At 39.6% G+C, this 24,068-nt stretch overlaps 1 protein-coding gene across 1 annotated transcript in view; it reads left to right on the forward strand.

The window, feature by feature from the left end:
* The window catches only part of PEX7 (peroxisomal biogenesis factor 7), a 54,087-nt gene extending 34,065 nt beyond the window's left edge, over positions 1 to 20,022 (forward strand). Inside the window, exons 9-10 of the mRNA XM_053382023.1 lie at positions 10,646 to 10,745; positions 19,824 to 20,022. Coding sequence (XP_053237998.1) covers positions 10,646 to 10,745; positions 19,824 to 19,892 — 169 coding nt within the window. The 3' untranslated portion in view covers positions 19,893 to 20,022. The remainder of the gene's footprint in view (positions 1 to 10,645; positions 10,746 to 19,823) is intronic.
* The last annotated feature ends 4,046 nt before the right edge of the window (positions 20,023 to 24,068 follow it).

A 24,068-nucleotide genomic window follows, 5' to 3' on the forward strand; every position in this document is an offset into this window, starting at 1 on the left:
ACCATGAGCAGGAGTAAAGTGGCTTTTACATGCTGATGGCGTTTAGCTCAGGAAGTCACTTTTGTTCAAGATAATTTTGTAGTGGAATTAAGTTTCATGGTTTTGGCAAATGTTTATAGATTTGGGACACATGTCTTGCACATAAATGGGGAAGGGACTTTAAAATCAAACTTTGGGGACAGGTACTTTATCTCATATCTTAACAATACCTTTCAGTATATTCAGTATATTCTGGTTTCTTCTAATTCTTAAGAACATTTGTTCTTTAGCCTTAGTACCATTTTCAGGTAAATACTTCAGTGTGCATATAACTTTGCATAGTCTTTGATGTGATTTTTTTTTTTTTTGTATTAGTAATTTAATCCAACATCTAGAGGCAAGGATAATTGATTGCAATCAGTTAATTAAAATTGACTATAGATATTTAATTAGGAGCCAAAATAAGATAGCATTATTTATGATGCTGTGATAAAACTTGTAAGATTTCTACACCAGAGAGAACTGCCCTGGTGTGATCTATAATTGTATGATGGTTCATCTATGATTGAAAGCTTGTGTTGCTGATAGTGCTCATACACTACATTTTTCAGGTCATGACTTCTAGAAAAATGATTTTGTTAACATCCGTGCAATGAAGTGCCTCACATTCACTGTGATTGGGAATGCTAAGAAATGTATTGTTCTTGCAAAGTACTTTGATTTAATTTTTTTTTTTTGCTGGTTCCTTTTTTATAATTTAAATTCAACAGCAGTTCTCAACCATTTTTCATGGACCACATGATCATTGCTGGAGATCTCAGGGGATCTCTTTATAAACTTCTTGTTATTCAGTGCCATCATTACCATCATCAAAACAATGAAAATCATGGTCCCTAGGCTAGTTGTGATCTGCACCTCCCAAAATAATTCACCTTTCCAATTTTTGCAGTAGAATTCTTGACTGAAAAAAATGTACTGGTGTGTTAAAATGCATATTTTAAAATATATGTCAGCAATACATTTGGAAATACATACATTTAGATAAAAGATATATTTTAATACAATTTTGTGAGGTTTTTTTTTTAAGGTTGCAGATTAATGTGGAAATGGGGTAGAATGGCTTTATGAAAGAACACATGTAAAATAGAACCACAGGATTGTAGAGCTGGAAGAGACCATGAGGGTCATTTAGTCCATATTCCTGTAATGCAGGAATATTTTTGCTCAACATGGGGCTTAAACCCACAACCCTGAGATCGAGTCTCATGCTCTACCAATTGAGCTATTTTGATTGATCCATAAATCCCAGCCTAGGCCAGTTGTTAGCCTGTTTGGCATATCTGGTCCTAATCAAAACACCTCTGTCTCCATTGTCAGAGCCAAGTACAGATATTCTCAGCTGTTCCCCAGTCTATCTTCTACCTGAATGAAGTCCACAGACCATAGTTTGAGAACCTCTACAATAGACAGTTCTAATTCAGGAGCAAGATTATTGACTTTTATCAGTGTAGCTTGTTAGCACAGACTTCAAGCTGATTCATGTTTACCTATCTATTGCTGCCTCCGTTTATTCAGTCGTTATAAGATCAGCCACACAGATCAGCACAAAAGTATATGTAGAAGACTTCCTATCTATAATTAATGTAATGAACCAACACTGTTAACTCTTGAAATGCTTAGCCTTTTGTTCATTCCCCATACCTGAAATTTCTTTACTGGATGCAGCTAAAGGGATAAAGCTTTGCCAGCAATCTCTCTTCCCTCTCACCCCCTAGTTATATGTGCCAATAATCTGAGTGCATAGTAAAACCAGCAGCATTACTCTTCCAGTCTGCTGAGTCAAGCGGTCTGCCTCATATCAATTACTTAATTTTATTTATAGCTAAAATATGTATCTTGCATAATACTGCACAAAACGTAAGTGATGTTTTTATGTGATTTTGTTTTAGAGTACAATGCTAGTGAATAATAACCAGAGCTTAGCTTGCTTTGTCTGCTACAAAATCAATGGGAATGCAGACCTGTATTAGGAAACGCTGGTGAGGAGGGGCCTTTAGGGGATGGGGAATCATTGCCGAACAGCCACAACATAAACGAGGGTAACCTAGTATGTTGATTACATTAAATACAATTCTTCTTCATCTTATTCTTCATAATAATAATAATAATAATAATAATAAACGCCTAGTGTTTTCTCATAATTTCTATCAAATGCTAGCTCCCTGTTTTTCTCTATACAGTGGTACCTCGGTTTAAAAACAGCCCTGTTTACGAACTATTCAGTATACGAACCCCACGAAACCGGAAGTAGTGTCCCGGTTTGCGAACTTTACCTTGGTCTAAGAACGGAATCCGAACGGGGGAAGGGCACTGGCGGTGGGAGGCCTCATTAGGGAAAGCGCGCCTCGGTTTAAGAATGGTTTTGGTTTAAGAACGGCCTTCCGGAACAGATGAAGTTCGTAAACTGAGGTACCACTGTATCAAAGTGAGAGAGACTTGCATTGCAATCTTATTCATGCCTACTCAGAAGTAAACCCCATTGAGTTCAGTGGGACTTACTCGCAGGCAGAAGTGGATCACCTTGTAGGTAGAGCCACTGCTGCTTACTGGGAGGCAGAGGGCAAGGGAATGGGAATATCAGCAGGGTTCAGGCTCTCCCACTGGTGCAGTTGCACTGTGCTGACCTCCCTGCTGCCGCCCCTCACTTACACGTGGTGTGTGGCAGTGACCCCAATGCTGGCAAGCCGGCATTGTGGCCCTGCCCCATCAGGCAAGCCACTTCTGCTCCCAGGTGCATGCATATAGGATTTCAATCTTACTTTTTTAAAACAAAAGCTGAGTATTGAGAGAGGAACCCTACATGCCTTCTTTTGGCTGCAGGCTACAGCCCTTGGAGAACACAACAGACCTAGTCAAATATGTAGTATCAACAGAACATGAAGATAAAGCAATATCTTTGTTTTAGTTGTGAAAAAGGTAATCTTATGGTTCCTGTTTTCATATAGAGTAGACTTACAATCTGGGTTTATCTTAATGTATTTTGCTTCCCAGATACTCTTGAGTATTTGCCGCTTGACATTTTATTGCTGAACTTGTCCTGCTGTTAAAGAAGCAATATTTAGTTTATATGCCACATACCTGGAAATGAGAAGCATAGACCTTTGCATGAAATGCCGTATTTTGCCATAAGCACTTCTCCACGTCAAAATATATTCCTCAGTCTTATTAGGGGCTAAAAGATCAGGAATGAAGGGGTGAATCCTAGTTTTATTGTAATCTCTTGAAAGTAATAAATGGCGTTCTAAATTGTGACCAACCAAAGAAATATTGGTGGCATTAAAGTATTATGTGTGATTCACTTCCCCTCATATAGACATTTGAGAAGAAAATCTGGTTTATTTCGAACACTTCTAAATAGATCTAATTCACAGGCAAGCTACTATATTCAGAGTCCCTTTATAAATGGTCAAATTCAGCCCACAATAACTTTTATTTGAATTTATATAAATGATCTGAACATACATATATTTGGGTCTTCCCCAATTTAATTGTATAAATTCCATAGATATAGATATATACAGTAGAACCTCGGTTTTCGAATGTAATCCATTCCGTTCGACTTCCAAAATGTCCGAGGGTCAAAGGGCTGCCAGCAAGTTCAATGGAGAAAATTGAGAAACACACCTAGGAAGCATTCGCTTCTGGGTTTTCAGCATTCGGCTTCCGAATCGTTTGGCAGCCAAGACATTCGAAAACCAAGGTTTGACTGTATAGATAAATAAAAATTCCGTGCACACAGCTTGGAAGCTTTGCAAGCATGTATGCTTGGAGGTCCCTTCCAGAACACTCAAGTAGTGTCACCTTCCTCTGTTCCTTTTAAAGCTCACCTCTTCCAGGGGGGCTTGAGTTTGGTGTAACCACACAATTCTCCAGCCTTTCTGAAATGACACCTAAATGCATGCAAAGGTTGTTGTAGTAGTAGTAGTAGTAGTAGTAGTAGTAGTAGTAGTAGTATTTGTACTCCATCCATCCGACTGGGTTACTCCAGCCACTCTGGGTGGCTTCCAACAGATATAAAAACATAATAAAACATCAAAAACGTCCCTATACAAGGCTGCCGTCAGGTGTCCTCTAAAATTTGTATAATTATTTATCTCATTGACAGCTGATGGGAGGGCATTCCACAGAACAGGCTCTGCTTCCAAGAAAGCCCTCTGTCTGATCCTTGTAACTTCACTTCTCGCAGTGAGGCAGCCACCAGAAGGCCCTGGGAACTGGACCTCAGTGTACAGACTGAAAGATGGAGGTCGAGATTCTCCTTCAGATACATAGTCATATCCATCCCTTGGTTCCTGCTCCTTCACTAGAGTAAATTCAGCATAAATATCTGACTTTTTGTAGGTTACCTGTAGACAACCAGAAATCCTGATGGCTGTATATAAGTAACATGTCTGCACTATATAAAGTACAAAATGTTGCAGTATATCCTCATCCTCTAACATTAAGGGCTCCTGTTCAGGGTTCCAGCTTACCATGCCTTCCTCCAGGATGCTAAAAATGTCAGGTGTTGAAGTAGGCCAATATATTCCCCCACATATAGTATTCAACATTTTGTGGTTTCTGGAATTTTAGTTTGTTGGGTTGGGGGTAGGCAGGCATTGTTTTGTAATTCTATATACCTGAAGGTTCACCAAGGTATGCAGATACCTATCCCCGTTGTTTCTCAGTGGCTTTGTTTTACTCCAGTCCAATAAGCATCCAACCACTTGAGTTTGTCATTAAAGGGAATTATATTAATAACAACTCTAGGTCATGGCAAATGTGTCAAGATTCTACCCCCTGCTAAAGCATTTTGGATGTGTTTTAAGAAACCAGGAGAAGTAATTCAATTATCTTCTGTTGAAACTTTAGGTGAGCAGGGTTTGGAATATAGTGATTAAAACAACTTGAACTTACAGGTCATTTCACAAGCTAGAAGTACTGGTTTATTTTGATGGAACAATGAATACTACAAAAAGCATTTGGCAGTACAATTGATTGATTGATTTATGTATGTGACACAGGCATGCATCAATAAATGCATTCTTATTTCTGGCCCAATACCAGCTTAATAGCTTTTTTCTGATTTATTTGTTTACACATCTTAGGCTTCCTGTGTGTGCTAATTACACCCAAATCCTCCTCCTTTTTTGAATGAACCAAAAACAAAAACACACACACAAAAACCAGTTTCCAGTTAAAGCTATAGTTTCTGACTATGTACAAACTCCCATATCCTCTGCATTCAGTGGTCTCCCACCACTGGTTTGGAAATATCAACCCTGTATGTAGTATCTTAAGAAATACTGCATTTTGATGCATTTCCCCCCCAAACCCACTTTGAGCTACATTGGTAGAAAGAATGTGATTGTTTCTTAGTAAGACAAGCAATCATTTGCAGCAGGCAGCATTGATTTCTAATATTTATTTTTATGATACTACCTGTGCAAGAATCATCCACAGTTAACATTTTGACTTTGTATAGTGGTTTTAGGAATTCCATATGTACCGTATTTTTCGCTCTATAACACGCACCTGACCATAACACGCACATAGTTTTTAGAGGAGGAAAACAAGAAAAAAAATATTCTAAACGAAACAGTGGATGTATGATTTTTGTGGTTCATGCTGTGGCCACAGACATGTGATCTGACAGTGAGTTTGGGGTAGCCCAATGCAAAAACCCTGAGGATCCATGTGAATCCACGCTTTGTAACCACATTTTTGCACCACTGCGGCCCCAGGCAACAGTGGGTGCATGATATTTTTGGGTGCAAGCTGTAGCCATGGACATGCTATGTGATCTGATGGTGAATTTGGGGTGACCCAGTGCAAAAATCCTGAGGATCCATGTGGATCCGTGCTTTGTAACCACGTTTTAAGTGGGGAGGGAAGGAAAAGCACTCAAGGGACAAGGAACATGCGTGGGGTGGGTGGAGAAGGATGCTGTTAATAATGCAGAAGAGGGGTATAAGAGGAGAAGGCTCCTCTCCTCTCCCGCTTTGCTCCTTTAAAGCAAGCAGGGTCTCTGTCCCTCTCTCCTCCCCACTCAGTGGCTCTTCTCCTGCTTTGCTTTTTCAAAGCGAGCCACGGAGGAGGGAAGGAAGGGGAACCATGGATCCTCTCACGACTGCAGCAGATCCCCCCGCCATCCGTAGGCATTCACTCCATAACACGCACAGACATTTCCCCTTACTTTCTAGGAGGAAAAAAGTGAGTGTTATGGTGCAAAAAATACGGTAGTTGACTGGCAACATTTCTTTCTATACTTCGAAGATAAAGATTATGTGTAGCTCAGATTTGGGAAACTGTAGGAGTTACTGAACTGTTTTCATGAGGAATTGGCTCTCCACTTTTGTATATATAGAATATCTAGTCATCTGTGGAAATGAAATAACAGTTACAGTGAATGGCCACTAATATACTATAGAACAGTACAGCCCAGAACATTCTTCATACTGACTGCACTTATCAAGGGGGGAAATGCTTCTTCCTTAAGTCCTGTTCTTTGATATTCCATTAAAGTTTGACGGGGGAGAGTGTTATATAAATGGGGCTAGTTCTGAACTTTCAGTAACACCTGAAATAACCTTTCTTCGGAAAAGTGGATGAAAGTTCTTTATACAAGTTATGAAGTGTAAATAGGCAGCTGATAACACATTCAAAGAGGACGCGGGTGGCGCTGTGGGTAAAACCTCTGTGCCTAGGACTTGCTGATCGTATGGTTGGCAGTTCGAATCCCTGCGACGGGGTGAGCTCCCGTCGTTCGGTCCCAGCTCCTGCCCACCTAGCAGTTCAAAAGCACTCTTAAGTGCAAGTAGATAAATAGGTACCGCTTTATAGCGGGAAGGTAAACGGCGTTTCCGTGTGCTGCGCTGGTGCTGGCTCGCCAGCTGCAGCTTCGTTACGCTGGCCACGTGACCCGGAAGTGTCTTCGGACGGCGCCGGCTCACGGCCTCTAGAGCGAGATGAGCACGCAACCCTAGAGTAGGACACGACTGGCCCATACGGGCAGGGATACCTTTACCTTTACCTTTAACACATTCAAACAGATTCTTATTTGGGACATGTAGATACTGCAGCACCATGAATATTACAGTAATTCCATAGTAGTCCATGGAAGATTATATTGAACAAGAATGCATTCTTTTGAGTATTCAGGAACCTAATTAACCATCCCAGTTGTCTAGTGCTTTTGACTCTGCTTTCTCAAGCTGGGATATTTTCAAATACAGTATGCACATTTGTTTCTGTGGAGGGAGAATAATTTGCTGTAGAAGTATATTTCCTTCACATGGGAATAGTCAGATACAGACAACGACCACGTTGTATGTGTTCAAAGCATGTGCAATTGTGCACGTACGCATTACCGTGAACCCGGAAGTGGCAGGGAAAGGGGGTGGGGCTTCTACAATGACCTGGAACGCGACCCCCTCACAAATCAGGGGTTGCCTGTAGTGTCACAATGTGCCTCTGTCTCAAGAAAATGTAGGTCTGTACAAATGTAAGGACCATCCGTACAGTATAGTTTTGGGAGCATAGCACCAAAGAAATCCCCTCAGATTGATTATCAGCTGTAATGGCACTTTGTTGTTCTATCTCCTTAAAAAGGTAAAGGACCCCTGACAGTTAAGTCCAGTCGCGGACGACTCTGGGGTTGCGGCGCTCATCTCGCTTTATTGGCCGAGGGAGCTGGCGTACAGCTTCCAGGTTATGTGGCCAGCATGACAAAGCCTCTTCTGGTGAACCAGAGCAGCGCACGGAAACACCGTTTTCTAAACTAAAGAGCCCCAAGTGTTGTACCTTTCATCACTGGAGCATTTCCTGCTCTTAGGTTGCTTTGTTCACATTTTTCTGCAGCTTTTCTACCCTTGCAATATCTTGTTAGAACTGGTGGCCAGAATATATATGTGTATGTGTGTGTGTATTAGTGTAAAAACTTGCTGATACTGGCAGTTTTATTTTTGACTGCTTTATTAATATGTTTAAATAGGTTTGAAAGGTTAGGCTCAAATGTGTTGGGGTTTTTTTTCTATTTTAAATTAATCTTTTCCAGTTATCCAATAATATAAATGTGTGATATCATGGGTAAATGTAAGGATGTTGATCTGCATATGCGTTTGCTCTTTGGAAATGAGCATGTTGGAAAATAACCTCTCGTTCTCCTGTTCCTCTAGTACTAGGAGAAGCGAAAGAGGGCTGTTGCCATAGTGCATCCATTGTGTAGCCACCATTCTGGTCAGGTGATTTGCAAAGAAATTAAATGAAGATAGATTAAGCAAACTAATTCAGTTGCCTCTAGTGTTTGCAGTGTCCCTAAACCACCCATGAATTGCATTTTCCATAGTTTGGTCTTTCCCCCCTTTCTTGGTAACCACTCTAGTGGCAAAACCAGCTGTGTACATTATGAATTGTATATTGTTCTTCTTTTGTAAGCATAGCATGCATATATGTTGAGAGCGAAGGGGTCCTTGGGAGAGAAAAGAAGAAGAGACAAAATTGGTTGTAGTAGAAATCTATTGACTGTGGTGGGCAAAGTAAGGGCAAACGTATCTCAATGAAAATAGTGAAGAATTATATTTAGTGCACACTAGTTATTAGGTAATGTAGACGGCCGTGTGTGTGTGTGTGTGTGTGTGTCTATGTGTTGCAGCTGCATGCGGTAAGTAAACAACGCAGAATGTGATACTAGGTGGAGGTTTCACTTTAAACAAAAGCCCTTATGGATGCAAAGAAATAATTGGAAGGATGTGAGTAATGCCTGGTAAGATCTTAGAAGCTGTGCCACAGATGGGTTGCTGAATCAAAGGTCAGTAACTAGAAGAGGCTGGACTTCAGTGCCCTTCCTAATTCCTTGTCCTGCCCAGAAGAACAGAAAAATCTACAGTATAGTTAAAATGAGGACCAAAGTGTGCACAAAGATGTCTGATTTTTATACCATCGTTCATTTATGGAATTGGAATTGTCACTCTACATCTTAATTTTTTAAGCGCAAGGATATACCAACAGCTCAGTACATAAAGCCGGGGTAGGGAACTGCTGATCCCTGATCATTGGCCATGCTGGCTGATGGGAGCTGTGGTCCAACAACATCTGAAGCAGATTTCCCCAACCTGGTGGTCTCCAGATGTTGTTGAACTACAACTCCCATTATGTCTGACAATGGACCAGAACTGATAGGAGTTGTAGTCCAAAACATTTGGAGGGTACCAGGCTCAGGAACGGCCCCTAACTTAAAGGAATGATTTGGCCTACATTTAATTTACCTAACGGCTCAAACCAGGTAACAAAATCTTAAGTAATCTAAAAGAGGCCTGAATTTTGAGTACACATTCCAGAATGTAAATGAGAAATGTTTAAGCAGTTGAATTGCCACATAACTGAGAATTATTGATCTTTTGAGTAGTATCTACTTTACCTTATACACATACAGGCATGACTGTTAAACAAAATTAGAAAAGAAATTAGTTGTTTCAGTTTTATTGTTGCCTATAAATATACTTTAAACACTGGCTGTCCCACGTTTGTGTGTGTGTGTGTGTGTGTGTGCATGTGAACATAATAGCTTATTTTTAGTTACTATTTTGTTAATATCCTCTAGATTATAACTGTTTTATTAATGTTTGTTAATCACATAATGCGACATGCTGTAAATGTGATGTTTAGCTTATTTTTTTGCTAATAGTATTTATAGATTGTAATTATTTTACTGATGGTTCATTAATATATTATTTCTGCTGTAGTTGTGATATTATGTTCTGTTATTGTTATTTATTGCTTTGAGATTCATTTGAATGGAAAGCAGTATAGAAATACTGTTAACCATCCAATCACTGAAGATCCTGGTTAACAGGAAGGCAAGTTTAGTCCTTGAAGTTTCCATGTCAGGAAACAGCAAACGGAAGGTAGGGTGGAGTATGTGACAGTATGTAGTCCCTCCCAACAGCCTTACTTAGCATAGTAAAGAGTATTCTCTGCCCTGCTGTCTGCTGCCTGTCTAAACAGGTTTAAGATATATGGGACGCCGTAAGCACCTAGGGCACATCTGAAAATAACACATTTGCCTGGTATTCTTGTGTGAATTCTGCAGAGCATCAAGTTTCAGACCATTGATAAAACATAGCTAAACGATGAATCAAATATTTCTGATGTAGAAAGTCTCCAGTTGCATCCTTGATATCTTCATTTTTAAAAAAGAAAAATGAGGTGTGAAACTGTGAAAGGCTTATTGCCCCATAGTCTGTAGAAGTAGATAGTTCCAGTCTAGATGTCCCAGTTATCTGACAGTAGAAGACAGACTTTATAGGTTTATATGTTATAAAGCTTTACTTACTGTTTAATAAAGATACTTCAGTTTACTGTTTTGCAGTTTATCCCAATGGGAGATCATCATGCCAGCTCTGGATCTAAATCTCCATACTGGGCTGAAGGAGATGTAGCCTTAATGAAGTACTTATTTATGCAGATGAGTCAAAAGACTTGTGCAATAGGATTAATTGCATTTCTAAAGTGGATGAGTTTGTTTTTTAAAAGCATTTGGCAGCTTCAAGCACATCAGCAGTCCAGCATTACATTTTTTAAAATGGCCTTTCAATTACCATAATTACAATATTGTTTCCATCTATAGATTCTGGGATTTTTCCAAGCCTGATCCACTGCTTGAAACTGTGGAGCATCATACAGAGTTTACTTGTGGCCTGGATTTAAGCTTGCACCACCCGAGTCAGGTAAGAGAAAAGAGAGTGTCTTCTCCTTTTTCCTTATGTGGATGCAAGCATCAACTGTAGTTTATATAAATTAATCCTCACTTATAAGGGCAATAGAAATTACTCTCTCTGACTAGAGTCTGATGGTAGGTTATCAAAATCACAACTTTCTGCCCTAAGCGCTGGGTGCACCTGTTCTACCTCTGGACCCTCAGAATGTGTGAACATGTGTATCGGCCCCAGGTCATGCAACTTGCAGGCATTATGCTTACACATGGAATACACACAAGTCCCAGTTACCAAACACAGTGCTTTCCCAGGAAATCGTCCATTAGGTGAGCTGATGGTTTCCATGATTTCCTATTGGAACATTTCTGATTTGTGATCACTCTTCCATGGTTTCTTCCTAAAATGGCTGCAGACAGACAGTGAAGTGCAAACAAGTAAGGAAGTGGGCAGAATCTGGCTGTTTGGTTACACTGGTCAACAACAAATTTGTAGTCTGCGTTTTTTCAGTTGATTTAGGATGAATCTGATGTACTGAATCCAAAAATCACATTGATTTTGCTCAATCAGGTCAAGTTTTTGAGCTATAGCCACATGTCGTTTTTTTACGTTTTTGTTCACATGTACGCTTGTGTGGAGCATTTTAGAAGAAGTTGGTGGGGGTAAAATGCCATGTAGAATAATTGTTTTGACTGGAAATGATTATTTTAATGACAAGAAGTATTCAGGTCCGATAGTTCTGGGTGATTAAGTCGAAAAGGGATCAGTTTGAAGTCATAAAACCTCGAAATCTTCCATAAATTGGTGCGCTGTTGGTGCGGCTGGGATCAACAGAAAGAACTGGAGCAGCCTCAAGTATCCTGATCTTCAATCAGCACGTTGTCCTGTAGCTCATTGTGATGAAATTCCAGTGCCTGTCTTCGGAGAACTTCCTGACATTAGTGACGAAGATGCCTCCAGTGTTGAAGGACATGAAGAAGAAGTGGTTCTTGAAGATGATGCTCCACATCCATTTTCCCAAAAGGAGTTGAATGATCTAGTTCACGACCTCAGCTTGTCAAAGGACTCTGCTGAACTGCTGGCATCCAGATTGAAGGGGAAAAAACCTCCTCTCTGACAGTGCTCGCATCAGCTTCTTCCGCAACAGGCATCAAGAGTACCTCCATTTTTTCTCAGAAGAGAAGGACTTGGTGTACTGTGCAGATATTGCACAGCTTCTGCTCAAGCTTGGAGTGCAACAGTACGAACCCAAAGATTGGAGACTGTTCATTGACAGCAGCAAGTAGTGAAGAACTTTCTTGGCAACAATAAGGCCAGAAACTACGCAGAACTTGTCAACAACATGCTGACTCCTTTCAGAAACCTGGGCTGCAACATGAGCGTCAAGATGCACTACCTATTTTCACATATGGACCGGTTTCCTGAGAAACTGGGTTCAATGAGTGACGAGCAGGGGGAGAGATTCCATCAGGACATGAAAGAGATGGAGACCAGGTATCAGGGTCACTGGGACGCAGTCATGATGGCTGACTACTGTTGGACTCTAAAGTGAGACCTCCCTGCTGCTGAGCATTCCAGGAGTTCCAAGAAACAGAAGTTCAAGCCCTGAAGTTTGAAAAATGGTGAATCAACATGCAATTTACGTGTACTTACCTTTATCAATGCCCACCATTCAGTTTACAGTAAACCTGATCTGATGGAGAGAAACGGATGCCATTTCCTGATTCAGCTGTGCAAAAATGCCCTAAATCAGTTGTAGAAATCTAGACAACATTCAAAAAGTAAAAAATTGTTGCCCAGAGTTATCTGTATCAACTGTGCACGTAGCGAGGTTCGGGTAAAGATAAGTTTTAAAATAACAAGCAGGCAAATAGTGGGACCTGCTTGTATATGCATAGCATTTCCTTGGCGAGAATGGCATCCGAACAAATCCAATATTAGTATATGGATAGTGTAGAGTTAATTATTTATTTTCTCTAACAGCTGAGAAGGTTGGAAGGGATTACAGTGGTACCTCGGGTTAATACTTAATTCGTTCCGAAGGCCCGTTCTTAACCTGAAACTGTTCTTAACCTGAAGCTAATGGGGCCTCCTGCTAATGCCGGAGCACGATTTCTGTTCTCATCCTGAAGCAAAGTTCTTAACCTGAAGCACTATTTCTGGGTTAGCGGAGTCTGTAACCTGAAGAGTATGTAACTAGAAGCGTATGTAACCTGAGGTACCACTGTATTATTTTTCTGGCACCTAATCAAAAGCCACACTCATCAAACTTATCCCAGTGTCCCCAAGCAGAATCAGCTTGAACCCATGGTCTTTGGGGAAATGGTGGTTTAAAATTAAAAATAAAAATAGAAGCAGTCCCTTTTGGAAGGGTGCATAAGAGAATCCAGTTATCCCATCTTGCACTGCAGCAATTCATCACTAGCAGTTACTGTGACTCTTAGTAGAAAAAAAGTAACAAACCAAGTACAGTCGTACCTTGGTTGTCGAACAGAATCCATTCCGGAAGTCCATTCGACTTCTGAAAACGTTCGACAACCGAGGCGCGGCTTCCGATTGAGCTTCCTGAACGCAATTGGATGCCATGTAAGCCCCATCGGACATTCGGGTACCAAAGAACGTTCGCAAACTGGAACACTCACTTCTGAGCGGCGTTTGGGAGCCAAAACGTTTGAGTTTCAAGGTGTTTGGGATCCAAGGTACGACTGTAAAAGCAGCTTATTTTATTAAACCACATTTTGTATCTTATCTCACCTGTCAGGATATAAATCCTTCCATGGCAGCTTATAAGTAACATTGAGTTATACATTTTTAAAATGCATCAGGATCCTTCCCACAAGGCAGTTTATGGTACATCATGCTCTGGGGAGAAATGCAACGGTTCACCTGGAGCAGGCCCTGAAGTAACATTTCTTGCCTCTCTCCTGGAACCCTTCCAACAGAGCTGTTAATGGTAGATGGCCCTGCTTGAGGCAGTGTGTGTGTGTGTCCAGCTACAGCAGGCCCTGAGGTGGTCTTTGCCTGTCTCCCTCTCTGTCCTGGAATCCTTGCCACCCTTTGAGAAATTGCATTTCCCCCTCAATTTTTTTGTGGAGACATCACTTTAACATTTGTATAGCATAAATAGTACCCATTTAAATAAAACGGATGAACTCCCCTGCTCTTGCTTCAGCGGCCAAATTCATCTTTTCTCAGCTGAATATGTTACTTTGAAGATACAATGAAATGAGGGAATGTTTCTTCGCTTATCATAAAGGGGTTGAGAGGATGGTATTTTAAGACTTCTAATGTAATAAGCCTGAATAACATTCAACCCCAACGTAAGGGAAATAAATGTAAGTCCTGGGAACTCTTTCTTTAATTCTGCACCTAGTTTTCATCAGGCCTTCTCTTATGCTACTGAGATAATTGGCTACCATACCTAAATGAATGCTTTCTGTTGAGCAAGGTTTTTTTCTATAGCTGTTGTCTGCCTGAAAGCAGGACTCATGGTTTGAAGGAATATTCTCTTGTAAAAGTTCTGTGAAGTATGAACCATGATTCGGTTTTCTAAATTGCAGTTTTTAAATTTATTTCAAAAGCAGCTGTAGTAAAAAGAATATACATATATTCTATCTTTGCACTGAAGAACAAGACACATGCAAATACGCAAGTGTTACATTCTGCAAAATAAATTGCTCAGGGCATCTCTGAGATTAAAATTAAATTCCAGGTTTGGACCCCCTAGAGTAGTAAATTTATCCCTACAGAAATCAGTGGCAAAACTTACATTGATTTTAATAGTGCAGGTTTGCAGGACCAAAAACAGCTACTGACTTTCCTAGAGGTTCACTTTGTAAAGAACCACTTATATTTTAAAAGAGTTATTGTTAAGTGGTATATAAATCTTAATAAATAGATAGATGATAGATAGATGATAGATAGATAGATAGATAGATAGATAGATAGATAGATAGATGATAGATAGATAGATAGATAGATAGATAGATAGATAGATAGATAGATAAAACGTTGATGGGTAAGTAAAGTAGCCCTACTTTACTGGCAAGACCAATTACCACAGCTGCTGCTCTTTATGCATCTTATGAGGAAACCACCCGCACAACTCTGTTGCCGTGTTAGTAGCACTAGATGTTGAACAGAGCTGTTAAACTGAAGCAAGAGTTATTTCTACGTGGGTATTAAATATGCCATAATTTAAATGTGCAGGAGTTTTCTTTGTTGCCTGTACCAAGCACCCCCAGTCATTCTATAGTATTCATTTACTTCACCATTAATTTATTGTGTGTTGCACAGCACCTTTTCGTACATGAATGATTCTGTTGAACCACTGACAGTTGCAACCATGAAGTCTGATATATTTAGAATTGGAGACATGAATGCAAAATATGCAAGCCTGGGCTGCAACGTGCTGATAGAGAGGCAAGGAAGCATATATACACTTAGATGGGCCTTTGTCAGTAAAGCAGCCATCATGCTATTTTTGTGAACTGGTAATTGAAGCTTTCAAAAATTCTGAATGATTCCTGCCAGATCTTCTAATAATAATGTTGATATTGGCCTACAACATTCTTTCCAAAGATTTATTTCTCTTCGGGATAATAATGCTAAGTTTTATGTCGTTAAAAATTGTTCATTTTAATTTTCCCTGTTGCCCAAGTCTATTTGTTCACAAATAAGTGCAGTCCTAAACATGTCTACTCAGAATGAAGCTCCATTGAGTTGAAAGGGGCTTAACACCCAGTTAAATGAGAATAGGGTTGCAGCTGGGAAGAGCAGTCTCCGAAGTTTAGGAAGCCAGTGGAATGTGCACAGTCTTAAATTAAAGCCAGCACAAGCTACACCTATTCCACACTCTATTTTGTTGCAAGACTACTGCTGGATGAGCCTGGTAGAAGGAAAACAATCCTTTAAAACAGAGTTTGACTTATACCACCCTTTTTGCTAGTGTGAGTTCCACCAGATTGCCCAGTCACATGACTGAGCTGGAAGAGGTTTGAAATAGTTTCTCTCCTTGCTCCACCATGCCCCCAGAATGGTGACTTATGCTGATGTATGTTCTGCCATCTTAAGTTCCACCAGCTGAGCTCCAACTGAACCATCATTGCCCCAGCTGAGTTGCGTTGAGGTTATGCCACTATGACAGCATAACCCTGCTTCAGCCAGCACAGCCCAAGGTCTGACTAATCCAAACCTGCTTATCCTGCTGGAGCTTGGATTTGGATTGCACTGTGAGTGTGTTTCCTGGGCCACAGTCTCCAGTTTTTGGCCCAAGTATATCAGCTATTCTTGTGGGATATTTTTCCTCTCTCCTTAAGCACTGAGAAGACAGTGTGTCATTCAGGTAATTTCAAAAGGCTGGACAGATTACCTTAGGTACCAGAAAAAGACTGAGCAGCAAAATAAGACTGTAATGATAAATGGCTAATTGGGGACCTGTCAGAGAAGTAAATCAGCTGGCGGGTCAGTGAAAACTAGTGCTAATTAATGAATGGCAACTGGCTTCTACACTGTTGGTAGGAAATGGTGTGGCAAAGAGAGAATTTTTAAAAATGGGATGACTTTCACTTCAGTAAACTGAATTTTGAAGTTTGTCAGCCTGCATTTATTCAGAATTCGTATTCTCTGGCTTTGGAGGGAAGGAAAGGCTTGATTTATGTGCTGCATAATTCCAAATTCCCTACCAGCAGTTTAGTTGGCATGAGAGTAGGAACACTGCACCATGCTAGTAAGCGAGTGTTCCTTTAATTATTTGCTAGCACTAGCAAATAGCCCTTCACTTTAAATGGGAATGTCAGGGACAGATTACTGGTTAGATTCTACAGTATTTATTGCCAGGTGTGGGAAGGGGAAAAAAGACAGTTCCAAAGGGGGTTGTTCTTTGTTTAAGTAGAAGGATGTTACTTATATAGTAGTATAGCACAATATTCCTGTTTTATACAGAACTCAGGGGAAGGTCAGAAAAAAAGAGAGGGGTGGCCCTGAAAATATATATTTGTCCTTTCTGCTACAGTCTGCAATACTGTAGAGCTTTCTGGCTGCTGCACTTATGATTGTCACGTGAAGGAAATGCAAGAGATAACAACACACCTATCATCCATGTGTTCTTTTTCTTTCTTGCTTCCACTTTTATCATCCCCTCCAGTAGTGATGTTTGGAAGTAAGTGTTAATCCTTCCACCTCAATCCAAGCTGAAATACTCTCCGCAGATCCTTGACTCAGATTACTAGTAGTACTTATATAGCCAAAATGCAGCCACAAAGAGCAACAGACTTTGGAAACCCCCAAGGTTTGCAGAAGTACAAAGAAAAAGCAAATAAAGGAGTAAAACAACCCCAAAGTAGTCTAGTGAATACTGAGCATACTCAGTGGGCCTAGGAGATGGCATCTGGCCAGACAGAGCCATGAATGCTACACATTGCAACGTTCTGTTGCTGGTACATTTAAATTGCCACTCTTTCTGAAAGATACGTAGAAGCAACTACTCAGGGCTTGCAATTCTGCATGTTTTATTGCAGACAGTGGCAATCTTAGCATGCCATTCACAACTGAAATAAGAAACAAGTATTTTGTACTCTGGTATTGATATCTACCTCCAAAAAGTATTGCGAAGAAGTACTCCTGAGACATAACAAACGACATAAGGCAGCTGTCCCTTGTGTATTTCTCAAAGGAAAGGTAATTAGTAGAACTACGTGGGATTACGGCATAACAGAAGATTCCTTAGGAGTGGGGAGAGTCTCTAAAAAGTCTAACTCATTTTAGCAATATTGATTTTTTTAAATCCCCAGAATAATTAATCACAGGGAAAATAATTTACTACAATTCTGTTTGTTTATAATATTATAATTTTCCTTAATGAGTCTGTACTTAGTTAATTTATGATAAATCATTGAGCAAATGAAGAACCGTTAATTATCTGAGTCAATTAGCTCTAATCCTTATTCAGTTCTTACCTTTAATACTTGGTATTACGGATAAACTCTTAATACTGCAATTCAGAATTTATCGTAATTAATTCACACAACCGTTTCCCTAATCATCCTCTTCATTCCGACTGCTCTGTTTAATCAATTTCATTCTCCTTTCATGAAGGGCTAAAGAGCTATAGCAACCCTTTCCTTGCTCTCAGGTAAAAATTATTTAAAGGTCTTCTCTGTAGTCCAACTAAAGTTAGTCATGAGCAAGATCCGTTCCCAATGAACGTTCACCTCCAGGAAGGATGATGCAACGAAAGATTCCCTGTGATTGGCAAAACTAGCCAGTTAGGAACATAAGTCCACATTAATTCATATACAAGTGGAGGTTTCATAACAATCCACACCCATTCTACTTTCAGCCGTGTCTTCCGTTCTTTGGCTCTTGGCCCATTGTGTGCCTGCACACTTCGATTATATTGTATAAAAGGTTTCTACCTCTTCTGCATCATATTGGGTGTCACGTGTTGCTTTAGCTTGGGTGGTACCAGCTCCTAAATCACTCGTGTGCAGGGTGGACACTACCTGAGAAACCATGGTTTGCACTTCAGCGCATCTGTACTCATACTGGGTTACCTTCATCAAATTACAACCATAACAATGGGGATGAGCTATCACCAAAACTTGTGCAAATGGATGATATGTTTATGATTGCTAGTCCTGAGCTTTAGGAGTTCAGTGGGTTTCAAATCCTAAAATGCAAATACTGATCAAACATTCATGAGCCGTTAATTGTAATTTCCCCTTTGTGCCTTCTTAAGTGATACAGCGCCAAGCAACAAGCTTTCTCTTCTCAATCCCATGTGTTGCTCCTTTAAAGCATAAAGATTTTTAATGACATAAAACTGTGCTCCCTCTTGAGGACTGGTTTCTGTCTGTCAGCCTTCCAAGAGCACACAATTATTTATCAGAATGATTTGCTGTTGACGTTCTGTTTGCTCTCATTGCTTAGCTACCCGTAAGTTTTCCCTTGTACAGTCAGAAACAAGAGCTGGACTGAATTGTACAATTTGCTTCTCTGAAGTCTAAATTTTGCAGAAATCCTGTTTGCTCTCCCTATGTTTTGATGAAATTATTGTCACTGTATTTGCGTTCAGGAGCTACTGCATGATGCTAATTAAGTTGATCACAGGTGGGAATTCCCCAAGGATTTTGCAGATGGCGTTTTATGTATTGTTTCCTCTTGGCAATTGAACATGCCAGAAGAGACTTATTTGCTTTCTCGTATCTGAATATGATGCTTATGAAACCGGGGGAGGGGGGGAGTTGTCAGTGATTGACAAAGCTGTCATTTTAAATGGAGAAGAAAAATCATGAATGATGTGGAGGGTGGGTTGTTAATTACACAATACATTCGTTTCATATACAGATAATCTTTTTCATCAAAACTATGCTCCCTAAATAATCAATTCTTTCTTTCACAATTGGGACATATAGCAACATAATTTATGGCTACAGCTTTTGTGGTTCAAACTGCTGTCTGCAGTACATTATAGATTGTAAACTATTTTGAGGGTTGTTGTTGTTTTAACAAGCAAGCAGTGTATAAATCTGATGAAATAAATAAAAACATTTCTGTGTTTTAAAGTGTTTTAATGCCATTTTACATTGTACATTTTAATGCACATTTTACATTGCTTTGAGGAGCAAGGGTCAGCTATCATGTTGAAATGATGGGTAGATAACTAAAGGTGACTCTTTTTTAAAAAAAAGCATATGATGGTATTCAACTGAATAATTGTGCTCAGAAGGGTTAGTGCAATGAAACACAAATTTCTCCCCTTGCATGAACCTCACACTATCCCTATTCTAGCTCCAGAGGGTTGGGAGAAGCCAAGAACAGATTTTGGGGTGCAGAGGAAGAATATTCTATTGTGCAAGTAAAAATCATTGCATTGAGAGAACATTTGCCTTGGCTGTATGTTGAAACAATTGTTTTGGATGTATCTGAAATTATCTTTTTAAAATTTATTTTTTATCTATTTCAGTGTCTGTTGTCTAGCATTGTAGGGATGCTGCATTCAAGTTGGCAAGGAGAATTGCTGCTGCAACCATTAAAAATCTGTGTGCCAACTAGTAACTCCTATCTAAAATGGACTGTGTTTGCTCTCCATAGGTGGCAGATTGTGCTTGGGATGAAACGGTGAAAGTCTATAGTCCATCTTCATTGATAATTCCATCATAGAAAGAGATTCTCCATGGAGGACAGCTGATTTGGAAGAAATTGCTTCTCCTTTCTCAGGGCAAGGCAGAACTTTCATGGAATGCATTGTTACAACCTTATTTTAAAATATGTCCTTTGATGTTTTAAATCAGGGGAAAGAAATCTCCAGATGTTGTATGATTCTAACTCCTGTAAGTCCCATCCAGCAGGCCAATGACCAGCAACAAGTTGATTGAGATATACAGCTAACATATGACTTCTTTCACAAAAACTGTGTTGGACCAGTAAAATAATAATAAATTAGCTGGACAGACCAAAAACAGAGAGAACTCCTAGATATGTGTAGAGCATCTTGCAAGCATTCATGTAAAGACTGGGTGATTGGAACTGTATCTTTATATCTACTGAGGGGGGAAATGCAAATCATTGGTGTTCAAATTAGAATTTATTGTACAACAATGTAGCATCTACCTGATGCCTACAGCATTCAATTAATTTTGTTAGAGATACATTTTACAATTGATGTTGCATTATAATATTCTACAATGTTGATGTACAGTAAATTACATTATCTAACTCGGCTTTGTTGAACTTTTGTCATTTTCAACTAACTATTCTTTAATCAGAAAATAATTTGTTTCACTTTGTCTGTGGGTTCTATGAGGGTTGTGCTGCAGTCATTTTCCTGAGTCAATAAATTTGGGTTCAAGGTTCAGAGACAGTTGTGCCTGAAATAGGGTTGCCAACACCAGAAAGATAAAATACCTATTGCTCCCTTTCCAACACCAGCCAGTTGTTTCTCCGGGAAGCATGCAGAGGGTCTTCCGTGCAGGTATGTGTAGGCAACCTCCTGATGCATACAAATATTTATGTTTTGTGGTGCTAATCCCAATACCGGCAAAATATGAAAATGAGTATGCCGTCCTCCTACAACATGTACAAGGTTAAAGCAGTAGCTTTTTCTATGATCACTTTGAAAAATCCATACCCACAAAGATGAATTGGTTCTCTGCCAGAGGCATTCAGCCTACTCACATTTTAGCTGTTGGAACTTTGCACCCTTTCAAATACAGTACCGCAAACACTCCAAGAGAGGCCTTGGCTTCCACTGCAATAAAGGTTTGCAAACTGGATTGAAACACTGGAACAATTTTGTTTGTGTCTTGGCCATGGTAATCTGTCACATTACATATCAGTGATCACTGATGAATAGCTCTGTGTTACTGTGTCCTAATCCTAGTTTTAGATTAATGTACTAGATAGGGAACAGCTAAGATACAGGAAGTCTCCACGTAATTGGGAAAAGATCAATAAATGCGATGATATTATAGGAAAAGAATATTTATTAAAACTTTTAATAATTTTAATAACTTTTAAAACTTTTAAAAATAACACTTATAGGTCAGACACACAGCTGTTATCCTTTTGCTGCCAGACATCTGCTATATATAGTTTTTAATCTGTTAATTGCATTTTAAACTGTAAAAACTTTAGCCAACCATAGTTTTTGGTTTTTTTAAAAAAAAGTATCGTATGGAGTACAGTGTCTTCATACCTAAAATCATCTTACGTTATACAACGGTATTGACTATGGGACGGACTACCTTCTTTCAGTTGTGGACACAGACCAGTCCAGAAATATTTTCAGGTGGCTGGGCAAAGCAATCCTAGGGGAACCCTTGCCCGTATACATAAGGAATTGCACCCACTTTTCTGTAAATCCGTCCTTCATTTGCCCATTGCTAGCTCTATGATGGTACATAAGATGTAAGGTAAAAAGGTAAAGGACCCCTGGACGGTTAAGTCCAGTCAAAGATGACTATGGGGTTGCGGCGCTTATCTCGCTTTCAGGCCGAGGGAGCCGGCGTTTGTCCACAGTCAGCTTTCCAGCATGTGGCCAGCATGACTAAATCGCTTCTGGTGCAATGGAACACCGTGACGGAAGCCAGAGCGCACGGAAACGCCATTTACCTTACCACTGCAGCGGTACCTAGTTATCTACTTGCACTTGCGTGCTTTTGAACTGCTAGGTTGGCAGGAGCTGGGACAGAGCAATGGGAGCTCACCCCGTTGCGCAGATTCGAACCACTGACCTTCTGATTGGCAAGCCCAAGAGGCTCAGTGGTTTAGACCACAGCACCACCCGTGTAAGATGTAGAAGCAGTTCACGCCATCCAGTTGTTCATAGTGACATCCTGTGGTGTTCAGTGTCGAGAGACTGAACACTGCAAGTAATGATCTTCATACGTTACCAGCTCCTTTTGTTGCAGAGAGATGCATACAAGGGCCAGAACGCCAAAGTGACCACCTGCAATGTAATAGCCAATATACAGTAATCCCAAAGATCATTTGCTGAAAATCCTGGACCTTTGGACAACCAAAAATGAATTCTCTACTTTCTTGAGATGTAGCTTGAACACTGGTAAGCTGTATACTAAGTGGTATCGTGCAATCCAGTAACATAGGAGCAGCTTTTCTGTAATGGTGCTTCTGGGCTTTTTTATGTATACTTTAAAATATGTATCTGTATGTATGTACACGCAACCTTTGACACTTAAATATTTTCTGATTCTGTTTCGTTTCAGCAGAAATTCTGAAACAATGATTCAACTTGGTTTCCAACAAGGGAGAGAAAAAATAAGGTTTTCCATTTAGGTATGTTAGGGTTGCCTCCTGGCTCATTTTTTATTCCCAGAAATATCTGGTATTTTGTGATGGTGATTATTATTACTATAAAGAGGTCTATTATTTTGGGAAGAGCAGAGATTGCTGTATTTTAATTCTCTCACCAGGAGGCAGTGGAACAGATGAAATCCATAATAGCTGTTGCTTTTTCATTTTTGCTATTTTAGCTATGCCTACAAGCTGAATACTGTGTCTGGGTGTGCAGGAGGCACCACTGTTGTCAAATGAAATAGGGATCTGTGTATACCTTTTATGCGTACCTGTGCCAATTAATCTTTCCCACTCCATGGCAATGAATGGATATGTCTATTGAGAAGAGCTTCATGCAAATTTCACATCTCCTGAACTGGAACAAATTTCAGAATTTGTTTACTATTTAACAAGTCTTTCTTCACTGTATTAAAAGCAAAAGTTCCATTTTCTGTTTTTATTCATTGGATCTTGCAGGAGACTGAAGTGTCACAAACACTTGCAAATTTATCAACCGAGAAATTGCAGAGAACCATAAAATGACTGCATATAGCTTTTCGTAATATTCAAGGTAATAAATGCTAGTCCTTTGCAATAAAACTGATCATTTCAAGCCTTAGCAGTTATTCCTTTTATCTCATCTTCCTGGTCACTATGCAAGCAATGTAGTAGTGAAAATTGAGGTAATGGAATATTTTGCAAACTAGGTGTGCATGATTGAGAGATACCAGGGGGAAAAACCTCAACAAGCTAGACTTAAAACTAGACAATAGTCAAGTATGAGGCCAGAAATATTGGGCTTTTATATGCAAATTTCTCACTTTGATGAGAGGGGTTCTGCTGCCTGATCTCTACGTCCAATGGATAAATCAAACTCTTCTGTTAGCCATGCCATTTGCTAATGTTTCTGTCACAAGTTTCTAAGTCTAGATGTCCTTTTTAAATACTGAGTATATATAGCCCTGAATATGTACATTAAATAAATGTAGTTTGGCTTTTAACCTTTAACAACTAATTTCTAAACCTGGAAGGATATAAACATCCTGCAGAACAGTGAAAAATGTTTCATCAGCAGTAATTGAAAGCCAACTTTTAATTTTTCAAACATAATCATTTTTAAAAGCAGTGGCTTTTAAGGTTCACAGCAGTATCTTTGGGTTCTCCAGTAGCTATATTCACAAGTGGCCTTTTAAGTAGAAATGTCATTAGTATTTAATCCTTATTTTAAAGGGCACATTAAAGTTCTTTCATATTTATCCCTTTGCATGGCTTTGCACATGCCGTGAAAATGCGAGATTCCTGTGAAACTGCTCTGAGTGTTTTATCACAGTAAGCTTTTTAAATTATTGTAATTCCACATTAAAATTAGTAGACTAATTCACAGTCTGTACTTAGCTGGAGTAGACCCTTTGAGACAAATGAGATTTTGCCTATGTAAATGTTAAGTGAATCACCTCTAGGAAAGATTTAAGAGATGTTTCCATTTGCCATTTTGCTGTTCCAGCAAATAGTGAATTATTTATTTGTTTATTTAAGTGTGTG

This window comes from Podarcis raffonei, chromosome 3 (assembly GCF_027172205.1).
Source record: "Podarcis raffonei isolate rPodRaf1 chromosome 3, rPodRaf1.pri, whole genome shotgun sequence".
Classification (NCBI taxonomy): domain Eukaryota; kingdom Metazoa; phylum Chordata; class Lepidosauria; order Squamata; family Lacertidae; genus Podarcis; species Podarcis raffonei.